The sequence below is a fragment of the Chinchilla lanigera genome, unplaced genomic scaffold, assembly GCF_000276665.1.
Source record: "Chinchilla lanigera isolate Chin_1 unplaced genomic scaffold, ChiLan1.0 scaffold00009, whole genome shotgun sequence".
NCBI lineage: Eukaryota > Metazoa > Chordata > Mammalia > Rodentia > Chinchillidae > Chinchilla > Chinchilla lanigera.
Genome location: NW_004955410.1, coordinates 11,658,219 through 11,672,140, shown reverse-complemented (window position 1 = coordinate 11,672,140; position 13,922 = coordinate 11,658,219). Strand labels below are relative to the sequence as shown.

At 47.0% G+C, this 13,922-nt stretch overlaps 1 protein-coding gene across 1 annotated transcript in view; it reads left to right on the top strand.

The window, feature by feature from the left end:
- The window catches only part of Cog5 (component of oligomeric golgi complex 5), a gene marked incomplete in the record, with an annotated part of 269,280 nt that overhangs the window by 248,726 nt on the left and 6,632 nt on the right, over positions 1 to 13,922 (top strand). The window contains 3 exon segments of the mRNA XM_013510538.1: positions 3,347 to 3,423; positions 13,368 to 13,494; positions 13,774 to 13,853. Coding sequence (XP_013365992.1) covers positions 3,347 to 3,423; positions 13,368 to 13,494; positions 13,774 to 13,853 — 284 coding nt within the window.

Genomic DNA, 13,922 nt, shown 5'->3' with positions numbered 1-13,922 from the left:
TATTTCATTGGGTTTGTTTCTTGCCCACAGCTACAGTTCTGTGTCATTGTACCTCAGCCTTCAGAATTGTGCTTGGTTGGAAGTGTTTTTCCAGGGTTAGTCAAAACACTTAATAAGTAGCTTTACTCTGACATTTATATTCATGACAAGCACCAACTGTGAGCTAGAAAACCTTTTAACTCCCTCGTTATTGAAAGTTCTATCAATTTGTATTCAGAATGAAACAAAGCCACTGAGATCACTGGGACCAAGAGCACACAAATGCTCTGTGGGTTTGCAAGGGTTCTTGTGATGAAGTGCCAGCTATTCTGGTATAAATCGCAGAATGACAAAGCTTAAGAAGGGCCCAGTCAGGTAGGTCTGGCATGAAATCTAATTGCATAGAGAGATTATGATATATTTTAAGAGTTTTTTTAAAAAGAATCCTAACTGCTCCTCCCTAGCCACAGTGCAGACAGAGAAAGTAGTTGCAGGGTGCCATCTGGAGGGCCATGGTGAGGGCAGTTCTGACACCCGCCCCTGAGGAATCCAGGTCACAGGCGCAAGGTGGCTTCCTCCAGGTAATTAACTCCCCACTGTCACCACATGGTCTCCACGTCTACACTCATCACGCAGCAGTTCTGACAGCACCGCGCTTGTCCAAGGCCCCTGGGGCTCTGTCCGCTGAGTCCGAATCTCTCCGTAGATTTGCCTGAGGTGCCCTCTGGAGCCCGCTCCCCCTCCACCCACAGTTTCTTCCCTCCTTGAGGGAGAGGATGGCTAGTGAAGTTGACATTAAATTGCTTAGTGGCACTTCTAGCACTTTGCATGTATAAGTCTTCTAGTGTCCCTTAAGTATACATTTATATCACTTCCACTTTACTCCAGAAGTATCCATTTAGAAAACAAGCTATTCAGAATTCTAGTGTCTCTTCTAATTCCTCTTGCCGCCTCTTCTGAGCAGTGTCAGGGCAGGAGTGCTCTGGGAGTATCCAGAGATGCCCCGTGGTTACTGAATGTCTGCGGTAGGTGAGGAACAGCTAGTAATCAGCCCACTTGCCTGCAACCTTCCACTCACCCTTCCTCCACACAGGAGGGCTGGAGAGATGCCCTGTGGTTACACAGGCCGTTTCTGAACCTACAGCTAATTGCAGTGTCACTTCCTCCAAAAGGAACACTCCTGCTCTTTAAAACATGGCCTTTATCGTTTGATGGAATTCTGGCAGAAGAAAATGATTTCCACAACCCGACCCATACCTTATGGATGAAAATTTTACTTTAAAACATTGAACACTTTGAAATTGTCCTACGCCATAACAGTCTGTTGCATCATCATAGGTTTCTCAGCTTTCTGTGGTCATATTCTGTCACACAGTAACCTTTCCCCAGCTATTTAAGTGTTTTAACCTGCTCAGGGCCAGCACATGATTTGGTTTGATCTTTGAAGACAGTGATCCCAGTAGGTTAATTTAAAAAAAATTTTTGACCCAAAAATTTCAGAAATAGTGTTTAAAAACCTTCATGTATACAGCTAGGTATATGAAAGGCATTACCAAATCAAAGATAGGTGATGGTCACATCTTTGTAGTCAGTGTAAAGTAAATGATACATATAAAGGAAATCAGAAGCACCCACAAAGTGAATAAACTAAGCAGGTCCCTGGAACAGCCCCTCACTCTGTTTTTTGAGTTTGAGAAAGGTGGCTCACAGCTGTTGCTTTGTGTTGTTGGTAAGAATCCTGTCTTTTTTCTCCTTAGATTTTTCTGTTTTTTTCCCTTACTCTTCTGTATTTTAGGGTTTTCCACCTATATAAAACTTCCCTCTTGGATACACAGTGTACACTCTGTCTTATCCTGTGAGAGAAGTATTAACCTGTCCACTCCATATTTTCAGGACATTTCAAGGAAGCCACTCTCCGATTCTCCTTGACACTTATCATTTGCCTAATAATGACCACTATTTACTTATATGTGTGTAACATACATTTATTCAAGCAATGTTTTTAGAATCATAAAAATGTGAATGTATATTTATATATGCAAATAACCTTTCTTGCAATTTTGTTGAATAATCATATTGTCTGAATAAATGAATATTCTGTTCTTTACTAAATTTAAGATTTCTTTGAAGGCAAGACAGCTGAATTCATCATTTTGTCCCCATGTGTGACTTGGTACCTGGCAATTAATAGCTAGTCAAACGTGCTTCTAAATGAATGTCTGATTAGGGCTCTGTGGTCTACCAGTGGCGAGGAGACTTTGAGCAGCCTTTCATGGGGCTGCCAGCAGGACCGAAAGCTCGCTTCCTTTCCTGTGTTTTGCTTGAAGAAAGATGCTGCACTCCCAGAGAGCAGCCTATTCTCAGCCTTCTTCTAAACTGTCTTCTACCACAGTGCATAGTTAATAGCAAGAGTGGAGAAACAGTTTATCATCTGAGTGCACTTCATAGGTAAAGAACACGTAGCCCAATTAATGACAAACAGACTATTCCGGGGAAAATAAGGAGAAGTGAAGAAAAAGTGTGCTAAATTCTTGTGTCAGGGAGCAGATTAACTTACTAATAACCTAAAAGAAAAAGTTCTAAATACTGATAATTGCTGACATTTAATGAGCACTTAAGTGCCATGCACGAGAGCTTTGTGGAATTCATCTATTTAGTTTGCATAATTGTATTAGGCAGATTTATTATCTTCATGTTACGGATGTGGGAGCTGAGCCTGAAAGAAGCTGGGTGACTTGCAGGGCCACTCTACCAGTAACTGCAGTGTTGTCATTCAGACACAGATGTACTACAGAAAGGGTGAGAGAGCTGGTACTAGGGCCATTCTGACAATAAAAATTTGCACCATTTACATTCGCTGTCAAAAGACTTGAGATACCTACTTAGAGTAGAGGCACAGTCATGAAAACTTTGCCTAATATTTCAATGGAGAAACAAACTATAGTTCCTCCTTTTATGTAACAAAAAATATTCTGATTTGTTTTTATAGTACTGGAGATGTTCTGCCATCAAGCTATCTCCCCAGCCCTTGTTTTATTTTGTGACTTAGGGCCTTTCTGAGTTGCCTAGGCCTGGGTTTGAACATGTAATTCTCCTGCCTCAGCCTCCCAGAGTGCTGGGATGACAGGCATGTGCCACCACACAGTCAGTTTGTTTTTCTGCTTTCATGAAGGAGTTTTCTCATCTTGGGTTCCTTTAGTAAATAAATGTAAAAATTATCTACTTTCTTTTAACTGGCTTTCATAACTTTGCTCACTGCCTAGGTAACCTAAGTTTATTACAAGCTACAACTTTCTGTGACAGGTGTGTGCCAAATCCACCTTGGGTTTGTGACATGAAAGCTATGAAGTATCTTTTAATCTTTCAGATGGAGTTGGCTGTGGGTCCATTTTGCAGACGAGTATCTGATTTAGGAAAGTCTTACCGAATGCTGAGGTCATTCAGGTAAGACCTAATTCTTAATATATTCATATCATATTAGCAAGTCTTTTTCTTTTCTTCAGGTTGAACTGCATAAAATTATCAGCATTCAATCATTTTTTAGCCATGACAATGGCAGTTTGATATACATCGTTTTAAATGTTACTCACATCAGAAGCCTATATAGAATCATATGCATTGACTAGTAAATCAGTGTGTATATATTACTTTTTTGAGTTAAAGTTCGTAAGAATGAGCTGGTAAGGTTTATTCTCTTCCTGGTAGGGGGAATTTTTTTCTTTTTTTCTTTCCCTTTGTTACACGAATGTATTAAGTAGTAATACCGGGTAATTCATAATAATATAGGCATTGTTTTCTGAAATTTTCATTTGTTCTTTTAAATCTAGTTGGTTTCTAAAAAGATCATAGGTTATAGTCCATGACAAGGATATAACAGAACTTTTGTGTGAAGTATTCTGATGGGTTGCAGGAGTGACTGTAAATGTGCTGGCTATGTTGGTTAATGCAGTTGAGCACCAAACTTGGGACTGAACTTTAGGGAACCTAATTCAAAAAGCAAAACTGAATTAATTCATATTTGTGTGCTAAGAATGTACCAGGAGAGCAGAAAAAAGTCCTGTTCCGTACTGTATCAGTTCAAGCTTTTATCAGTTCACATTTAAGGGAACACTGAACAGCTTAATGACTGGCATCTTCAACAGAAGGTCTGAGAAGATAAGATGTTGTTCATATGGCTGTTTATTCAGTCAGTCAGAGCTTCTCGAAGTTCTTCACATCAGGGCCCGCATCGAAAATATTCACACTCAAAAAGGAGGCTGAGGGGATCGCTATAATTGATACTTAGAGCAGTTTTGTGGGCAGAGTGCCACATGGGAAGCCAGGACACAAACTGACATCATAACTGATGGTGACCACTCAGTGTATTTCTATAAAGGTCCAAGCGTGCAACTTCCTAAAAACCAGCTCAGTACTGCAGACGAAAATAACCACAAGGTAGCGTGTCCTTTAAATGATCACTTTGCTCTCTTATGTCATCAAGCTGTTAGGATAGAAAATTCAGGTATAGTATAAGAAATACAAGAATCCAGTATTGCTGATTCAGAGGGGTGCCAAGTGCTTTACCTTACCCATTTGTAACTGACATAGAGCTACTTTTTTGTTGTTACATAAGAGCCTCTGAAAAATATATTTGAAATATATATCCTCCAAAATTGGTCTGAGACAGTTACAGCGAGCATGCGTGCTTCCTTCTACTTCTGCTGTGGTCCGGGTGGGACCAAGAGCCTGCATTTTCTTTTTTTCCCAAAGGAAAAATTACTTCCCATGTGTGTTGGTCAGCTTTCCCATTGCTGGGACAAGATGCCTAATGCGCACAGTGAAAGAGGAGAGGTTTGTTGTGGCTCCCAGTTTCAGCCCGTGGTCAGCGGGCGCCCAGGCAGAAACATCGTGCTGCGAGACGATGACGGCAGAGCAGAGCTGTTCAGCTCACGGCATCTGGGAACCAGAAAGCAGGGAAAGAGCTAGGGAGGGAGGGACCAGGGACCAGATACAGCCCGCCCCCGCAAGGTCAGACTCTGCGACCCACTTTCTTCACCTGGGCCCATTTCCTGATTGCCCATTCAGTCATGAGCTCGTCATGCACTAGCCTATCAGGGACGTTGGTGCCCTGCCAACCCAATAGCCTCTCCAGGCGTCTCTTAATACGGTCAAGTTGGCAATCAGGATTAACCAGCCACCAGCTGTACCAAGGTGTTTTAGGAATATTTAAAATGAGATCACAGGTATTTTCAGATATGGTCTTTAGATCAGATCTTTTAAAAGGGATTTAGATACTGTGTTGAAGCCATAGAGTTCTGCACTACAAATGTGTGTGAGTTGAAAGTTTGTGAAATTACAAATCCATTGGTCATCTGTACCACAAAAATAACCTTAATAAAACTCCTATGTAGTCTTTTACTTTGAGAAAGATAGGAACCTGGCAATAACAGCTAGGTAGTAAAATATTGCCCTGGCTGAGTTAGTTAACATATTGGAGGGTGTTAATCAACTAGTTACTGAAGAATGTATGAGGAAAGCTGTTGATTTGGCATTTGCTAAATTGAGTATGCCATTATTTTTTGATAGTCCCATGTTTAGTTGTTTATTGAATGTGTGTATTGAAATAGTGCTACTGTTCCTGTTTGCTGGGGCAGGATGTCCTTTCCTAACTGCTCTTAAAGTTGTCACGTTATGGAGGTATCCAGATGGGTTTCAACCTTTTGACCAAGAGTCATGGTAAGAGATTTTTTATTATAATTTGGCTATACAGTGGTACCTCAGCTCATGAACTCACTTTGTTCTATGATTTTGGGAAAGATGGCCACGGGTCATGATGCAGAGTTGCAGAGTCGCCAAACAGACGAGATCGGGCACGTTCAGAGTGGTATGGCTGTAGACAGAGTTTCCAAACAGAAACAAAATTTTGCCAAATGCTTGTGTTTATGCACCAAATTGTTGGCAAACAAAAGTGTTCATGAGCTGAGGTATCCCTGCATAAAAGCCCACAGACAGCTCAAACCTATTACACTTACACGAACACTCACATGTGTGTTGCATGAAACAGTCATTACCTTTACTTCACGAAATAATCTGACACTTCCATTTCATTGGGTTATTTTAACCCACTAAATTAGTTTCATCACCATTAATGGTTTGCATTTAGAGTCCAACTTTTTCATAGGGCCCTGAATTCTTGAACCGTATATGGTAGCTCTGCGGACAGGAGCAGTCTTCTTTTCTAGCACTGTGAAGATACTTGCACTTTCCCCCCGAGTGTTCTGGTCCCCATGAGCATCCCTGTGGATAATTCCCTGGCTCCTATGGCCTTCCCCACCAAAAGTGTATCCTACCCTGGTGGTATCTCCATGATGTGAATTAATTGAGAAATTCCAACAAATTTTTAAATAGCAGAATATTCCTACACATCCACTGGACCTACAGGAACTCACTGAATTGATTCTAGCACTTTCTCAGATTTGATGCAGCTAGGACAACTATTTTATCAACTGGATCAAGAACCAGAGTGAAAGCATAGTGTGTTAGGGTGTTCATACCAAGTCCCATTGTGCAGTGAGGGGTTCGGCCCCACTGCTTGAGAAGAGGGGGATTGTGAACCCAAGGTACTGCCTCTGTTCAAGCTGTGGCTTTGGAGAAACTAGCTCTGCCCACCACTCTGGGCTGTCATGTGAGGGAAGTGACCTGGGAACACTGTATCCATGTGGAAGCTCCTCCCAGATGCCTTATGAGGAAACCAGCACAGAACACTCTTCAGTCTGGTAACCTAGGTCCTCTTATTTTGCCTCCCTGCAAAAATACATTTGAGATACATGTCTTACAGAATTGGTCCGAGACAGTTACAGTGAACACGCATGCTTCTTCCTTCTACTTCTGCTGTGATCCGGGATGGGATAGGTGTTACCCAGGGACCATGTACGTGTTAGACTTGGCTCTCATTCACTGGTCCCCCTTCCGGTTCCAAATCACACTGGAAACCAGCTGAATGGCAGACAGTAGGGGATTGGCTAAATATAAAGTATTCATAAGGTCAAATATATGTAGCCATTACTAATTATACTGGTAGTTAATATCCATTAATATGAAGAGTACTCCTAATGCATCACTAAATGAAAAAAAAATGAAGGCTAGTAAGCAGGACGTATGGTATCTTAAATAATAGTATGTGTTTGTGGAGAGAAGAAAAGCCAGAAAGGGTAAACATTAGAATATCTTTGGAGAGTAGGTTTGTCATCAATGAGTTCTTTTCAGAGTTTTTTATATTGTTCAAATTTCTTGCTTGGAGTTATTTTTGTAGTCAGAAAAGTTAGGAAATTTTATTTTAAAATTCCTCTTGCAGTTTTTCCCATTCAGAAGTAACAAAGGCAGAAAGGAATAATATAAAATATACTAAAACATTACTTATAAGTGGGAGAGACCGGCCAGCAGCATGAACCCCACACCACCAGCCACCAAGGGGCTGTGTCTGTTAGGGGCTGTGGCCGCCGGGGAGGCAGCAGGCACATGGGGCCCGTGCAGGCAAGGGAGGCGGTGCGCCAGGCAAAGGTCTGGGGACCGCCCCCCGCAACTCCCTCCGCCTACAGGTGCACACACAGGCACACACAGGCAGCCCTGGCAGGCGCCCACCCCCACCCGCAGCTGTCTGCCTCAGGGTGCTCTTCCTGATGGTGATATCAGTGGACTGTCTAATTAAGCTGCAAGCTTCTTGCATACATTTCCATTTTCCTGCCTGCGTTAGAGCTCCTCCAGCAGCAAGACGCTCTTCTAACCCAGGACAGATGCTTCCTCAGAGAGTGGCTGACATTGGTGATTTGCCCCCGGGTGGCTGTATGTCCCAGGAGACTCCATGTCAGAGCTGCCAAGTCCCCATGCTGCTGTCCCTCCGCAGCACGGCATTAGCGCCTGAGCCCTGTTTGTAAGGCTGTTACCCCCGCTTTCTCTGGCCACAGGCCTGGAAGGGCCAACCTTTGACACTGTCAGTGCGGATCTGTGTGACGCTGAGGACACAAAAGGGACGACGTGCCCTTCACCAGCTCAGGGACACAGATCTGGCCATCAGGCAGGCCCGCCACCCTCATTGCAGAGGGACAGTTTGTCCCTGATGTTGTCCGCAGCCCGGCTGGCTGGCAGCTCCCTGGCATCGGGGTTTAATGAGGGCGCAGTGAAAGCTGTCAGGAGATGGGGCTGTGTCCCATGGGCCTCGCAGCCTGAGGGTGATGGAAGGAGGGAGCCGTCGGTAACTGAGAGCAGCTGCTTTTCACCGTGGGAGTGGCAGGGGCTCTCCAGGCCCTCCGTTCCTGGATGATCCTGATGCTGCTGGGAGACCACGCTTCCCTGCCTGAGTTTCTGCAGCCCTGAAGGAAGCCATCTTTCCTCTTGTAGCGCTTCTGAGGTGAAGAGCCCAGATGCGTTCTGTCCTGACTTTCTGCTTGTGATCTGGGCCGCTGACTGCATTCTCCGAAATGCTTCCAAGAGAGTCCAGGATTCCTAGTTTTAAGCCCCGGGTTTCACGGTGCCGCCTTCGAGTTTGGCGTGCCTTGGTGCCTGCCGGTGCTTTGACAATGCTGGGAGCGCCCAGGTAAATGCAGAGGGCTCAGTAATCGGCGCGTTACTGTCGTGTTGTTTCAAACATCCTTCTGACTCGCGCCAGGCCTGTGCCCAGGCTCTTGCTGACGCTGCCTCCTGTAGCCCCCACAGCACGCGCTGGCTGCGCGGGCCTGAGTGAGGCGCTTGCTACTCAGAGCCCGTAGTGGCCCACTTGCCCGGCCTGTGCCGCCGTCTCTTGACCACTGCCCTCCCTGTCATTCCTGTTCCTGTTTGTTTCTGAACGTTCATGTGTCATCCAGCGAGAGATCAGGAAAGGGAGTCTGATGGCAACAGCCTGCGCACATGTTCACCTTGCCTCCATGCCTGTGTCATGCGGGCTCTCAGACAGGGCTCCGGGAGCACTCAAGGGAGCAGACACCAGCATTGCCCGTGGGTGTCCACTGCCCTCCCACCTGCTCTGTTGGATCCTCCAGCGAGACCCTGAGAAAGGACCCATTCTGCCCTTTCCACACTGAGCCTTGTGACACATCGTCTCTGTGACATTCTCTCTTGGGGCTCGCATGGTTTCTTGTCCCCAGGCCACACGCCCGATCCCCTACCAAGCCTCCTGGGGCCCTCACCTGTTGCAGGCCTCCAGCACTTACTCTTCTCTCAAGGGCGCCAAGGCCTGTCCCCGACAGCGGTCAAGTTTCCACCCGCAGCCTCTCGTCGTGGGCTGGCCTGGAGCTCAGTGCAGACTCCCGCCCTCCCGAAGCGGAAGGAGGGCTGTCTGCGCTGGCAGGCGGCACATCGAGGTGGACACAGGAGCAGCAGGACTTTGGTCGGACATCACTCCGTGACGGCCTTAGCCAGCTGACAGCAGCATAGCCCTCAGTGACGGCAGTGTGAGTCTCCTGTCTGGAAAGTGTGCTCACTCCTCTCGGACCCAGTCCTCCACTAATTAACAGCACCTTGAAAAGTGTAACCTTGAAAGCGCTGCTATATTTAGAACAGTGGTCTCTAAGAATGCCACTGTGACATTTGGAATAACTGCTTTTTATAACACCTTAATTAATTTTGTTTCATGAAGCACTTCAGAGGGAGATTTACCTGTTTAACTTGCTCGTGTTCCCAGTCTCACCTGGAATCAGGAGAAGGGAGGACTCAAGCTGTGTTGTTTCACCTCTTGAAACAAGCAGCAGAAGTAAAACGTCTGCGCTTGGTGTCTGCGGGTGGTTATGTCAGGGGTGCGGAACAGGATCAAGGCCAGTTCTGCCCTCTGTGGCTTTTTGGCAGTTCTGCTGGTGGCTGCTGTGGAAGACTTGATCTTGTCAGAAAAACAGCTTTTGTGACTAAGAGCTCTGTGGGGACGGTGACTGCCAGAAAGACCCCAGGTTACATGGGACCTTTTCCACCAGGCCTGCGGCACAGGCATCGCAGGCTGCACCCGGGCGCCGCGCCGTGTCCCTCCAGCCCCTCACTCTCTCTCTGCCCCACTTCTTGTCCTCCTTCCCTTTTTGCCCTGTCTTCCTTTGTATCACATGCGGTTTACAGTAAGCATATACTGAAGGAAAGTAAAACCACACATACCAGGAAAACTAACATAAGCCATAAAACTAATTTAATTGCTAAGTTTCAAATGTCGCTTTAGAGTTCCTGTGATAAAAATCAAAGAGAAACAGGATCATCTGTCTAATTCTCACTCTCAGAAGGAGGGGAAGAGTTTATTAGCATGAAAAGCACTTCCGCTGGCAGCCCTCCTGGTTTGCTTGTGTGTGGTGCATTTCCTACCTCTGGTTGCTCCAAAACTCTCTTAGAGTTTAGTTTGATTGTCATGTGTTTGATGACCTTCTCTTTGGGCTTGGAAACCTCTTTGCTTTCTGTACCTGCATATTATTGGCATCATTCCCCAGGTTTGGGAAATTGTCAGCCACCATTTCTTCAAATGTGTTTTTAAAAATTCTTAGTTCTTTTGTTGGTTTCCAATAATTCCCATAGGCTTTTTTCATTCTTTTTCCTTTTTTGCTCGTCTAATTGGATAATTTAAAATATTTTTGGCTGGGTATGGTTGTGTATGCCTCTACTCCCAACCCTCTTAGAGGCTGAGGCAGGAGGTTCTCAAGTTCAAGCCCAGACAGGGCAACTTAGTGAGACACTGTCTCAAAATATAAAACTTTTTTAAAAATCCAGGGATGTGGCTCAGTTGAAGGACCACAGGGGGTCAAGGGAAATTCAGTCTTCACATTCACTGATACATGCTTGATCAAATTTGCTATTGAAACTTTCTCTTAAAATTTTCAGTTCACTGTATTCTTTAAGATTTAGTATTCTTGTTTCTGTTTGTCAATTTTCTTCTTTTGTTCCCAAATTCCATTTTTAAAAAAATCTGTATATTCTTGTAGGATGATTGCTGTGAACCGTGTGCCAAGAGTATCTTTTGTTGGAGCTGTATCAGTTTCTCCTGGTGGTGTCAGACTCTGACCTGTAGTCCCCACGTCTGTGTATCTGAGGAGATAGTTGCCTCTCCTCTCTGTCCTTGCTTCTCTTTGCACAGCCAGAGCTGTGGTGTTTGGCCTATGACTGTGCTGGGCATGCTGCTGGGACCCTGACAGGCAGGGACTGCTGTGAGCATCACTGGTCAGCTGGCTGCTGCCTGAGCTCTGAGTTCAGGTGGGCTGCTGGCTGGGCCTGCAGTCACCCTGATCTGACGGGATCGTAGGGTGACTTCTGGGCAGGCGTGCAGGCTTGCCACTGGGTTTGGGCAGCATTGCAGATCTGCATGGATAGGGCCGGAGCCTGTACTCCATAAGGTACCTGAGTGGACTCTGAGTCTAGGGGCACCACTGTCTGTACCCCAAGTCAGGTCCCTGTGCCCCTGCACCCTGTGAGGATGCACTGTGGCTGGATCCCCTGCCCAGAAGGGCCTTGCTGTTAATGTGAGGCTGGCATGGGGCTACTTCTCCAGGGACTGGAGCCAGTGCACTTCGAGCTGGGATTGTGGGAACAGCCAGGGCAGCCGTGTAGGTGCGCTGTGTCGTGGGCTGATGTCTCAGCACCACCCAAGCTGTGTGCTACTTGTAGTAAGCACCAACGCCTCTTGGGAAGCCACCCAGGAGCATCTGGGAATGTTTGGAAGCTGAGCTCTGCTGCTGGTTTTCTTTTCCTGCTTAGGAACTGCAGACTCGAGGAGGCCTGAGCAGCGCTATACCTGAGGGGTACAGTGTGGTCCAAGTAAGGCCGTTCCCTATCTTCCTGGGGTAGTTAGAGGAGGCTCTGCAGTGAGCGTGGCAGTGTCAGTCCCATTTCTGAGTTTGGGGGTTTTACTCTATAAATTAAGAATCAAAATAAACCTTTCCTTCTTTAAGTTGCAGTGTCTGGTATTGTGGCTCAGCTAAAGGAAAGGAAGGAAGACAGGGCCTGGCCCTTGGCAAGCGCAGTGTGCGTGGCCATCACTGTTGCTGCTGGTTATGATCATGCTTCCCTAGGTGGACACAGCGCCACACACAGACAAGACCTGACAGGGAAGCCTGCAGCCTGCATCACAGTCCCCTCCGCTGCCTTTTTGTGCCAGAGTAGGTGCTCGGCCAGGGGCCTACCTGCTCGTCGTGGAGTCTGCAACATGACTCGGTCCGCGGACACCGTCAAGGCAGACGTGTGTGCACCTCCTATAGGCCAAGAAAGGCCCTAGGCGCACTCCCAGAGACCATGACCTTTCTGGCTTTCTGGTGAGAAACAACGGAAAGGAAATATTTCCCTAAAAGTAAAGAAAATAAATGACAGTGTTTTTGATAAAGTGATTATAATTAGAACAGCCCTTGTAGAGATAGACTGTATTTGAAGAATAGTTAATAGGAAGACATTTTTTCTTTCTAATAATCTTCCAGATCCAGCAAGAACCAGTTGTCTGTTGAGAGCACCGCTGGCTCTTAAGGCCTTTGTAGTGAAAGGGAAGAAGTCTGAGTTCCACAGAGCCTCCTCTCCGGGATGGGTGAAGCAGGAGCCCAGCAGCGGTGCCCTTTCCAGGCTCGGTCATCTCCTCTGTCAGGAGGCGATGCTGCCAGCTGGCCTCTTCGATTCAGCCTCTAGTGCTCCGCTTATTATAATCTTTACTTCTTGTCCCTCAAAGATCAGAGAAAAGGAGGGATGAATGATAGTTTCAGACCATTCTTGCGAGTCTTTCTAATGTTTAATTTTTTGAGGTGGGGTTGTGTTGCAGGTCTCAAACCTCCCTTAAGCCAGCTTCCTGCTTCATCCTCCTGAGTAACTGGCGCTGTAGGTGTGCACTGCCGTGCTGGCTTCTTACCGTCCTTTTGCGGAAGGTGTAGGTGACTGGTAGTGGAGTGGATTCGCTTGCATACTCCGCCTGTAAAATTGCTACGGTAAATCCTGGAGATGAGTGCAAGGAGTTACCCTAACTTTGATGGAATGGCTGATACAGTATTGTATACAGAGACAAAAGTTGTTTAGAAAATGTTTTGTTTTATCCATATTTAATTATAGCCCAAAGAAGGATTGTATGTAAAATGAAAGCTGAAAGAATTGGCCAAGGTAAGAATCTATTAGTTATACCCGAGGCCTTTATTTTGCTTTATTTGATTTCAGCCTGTTAATTAAATGAACTCTAGGAAGGGATTTCGCCAAGTACCTGGAAGTAACATCAGACCTACTGCCCAGGGGTCATGGTCAAGGAAGGAGCTGAGAGCTACGTCAGCCTGCGCATGCGTGTGCGTGTGCCTGCGCGTGCGCGCTGGCCTGCGCGGAGGAGGCCCTGCAGTTTCCTGTTTGGGAGGAGTGTGTCACTGGAGCGGGATGCGCACCCGTCCCGCGGCCCCCGGCAGCAAGTTAACCCCTGCCCTCTGCTCTTGTAGACCGCTGCTCTTCCAGACAAGCGAACACGTGGCCAACAGCCCCACGCTGGGGGAGATCATCCCCTTCAGTGTCATCCTGCAGTTTCTGTTCACCAGAGCGCCCGCGGAGCTGAAGTCCCCCTTCCAGGTACGGACGCCGCGCCGCTGTCCCCGCCGAGTCCCGCACCCACGCTGCCCGCCTCTGCGTCCCGAGCGCTCGGAAAGTTCCCCGGGAAGCCCAGTTAGTCTTCAGATAATAATGTTGCAAGTCACTGTGTCCTCAAAGCTTTTTCCTGGAGGCCCTGTTTCCTTGGCGACTCGGGTGAATTCGCACACCCTGGGGCTCCTGGGTGGGGAGGTGCCGCTCGCGGCCCGGCCTGCCGCGTGCACTGAGGACGTGTTCTCTCCTCTCGTCCCCACGCTGCAGAGGGCCGAGTGGTCGCACGCGCGCTTCTCCCAGTGGCTGGACGACCACCCGTGTGAGAAGGACCGGCTCCTCCTGATCAGGTAAAGCTGGCCCGGGCCGCCTGCCCGGCCGCGCTGCCCCTCCGTCACGCGGCGCCCACCGTGAGCTCG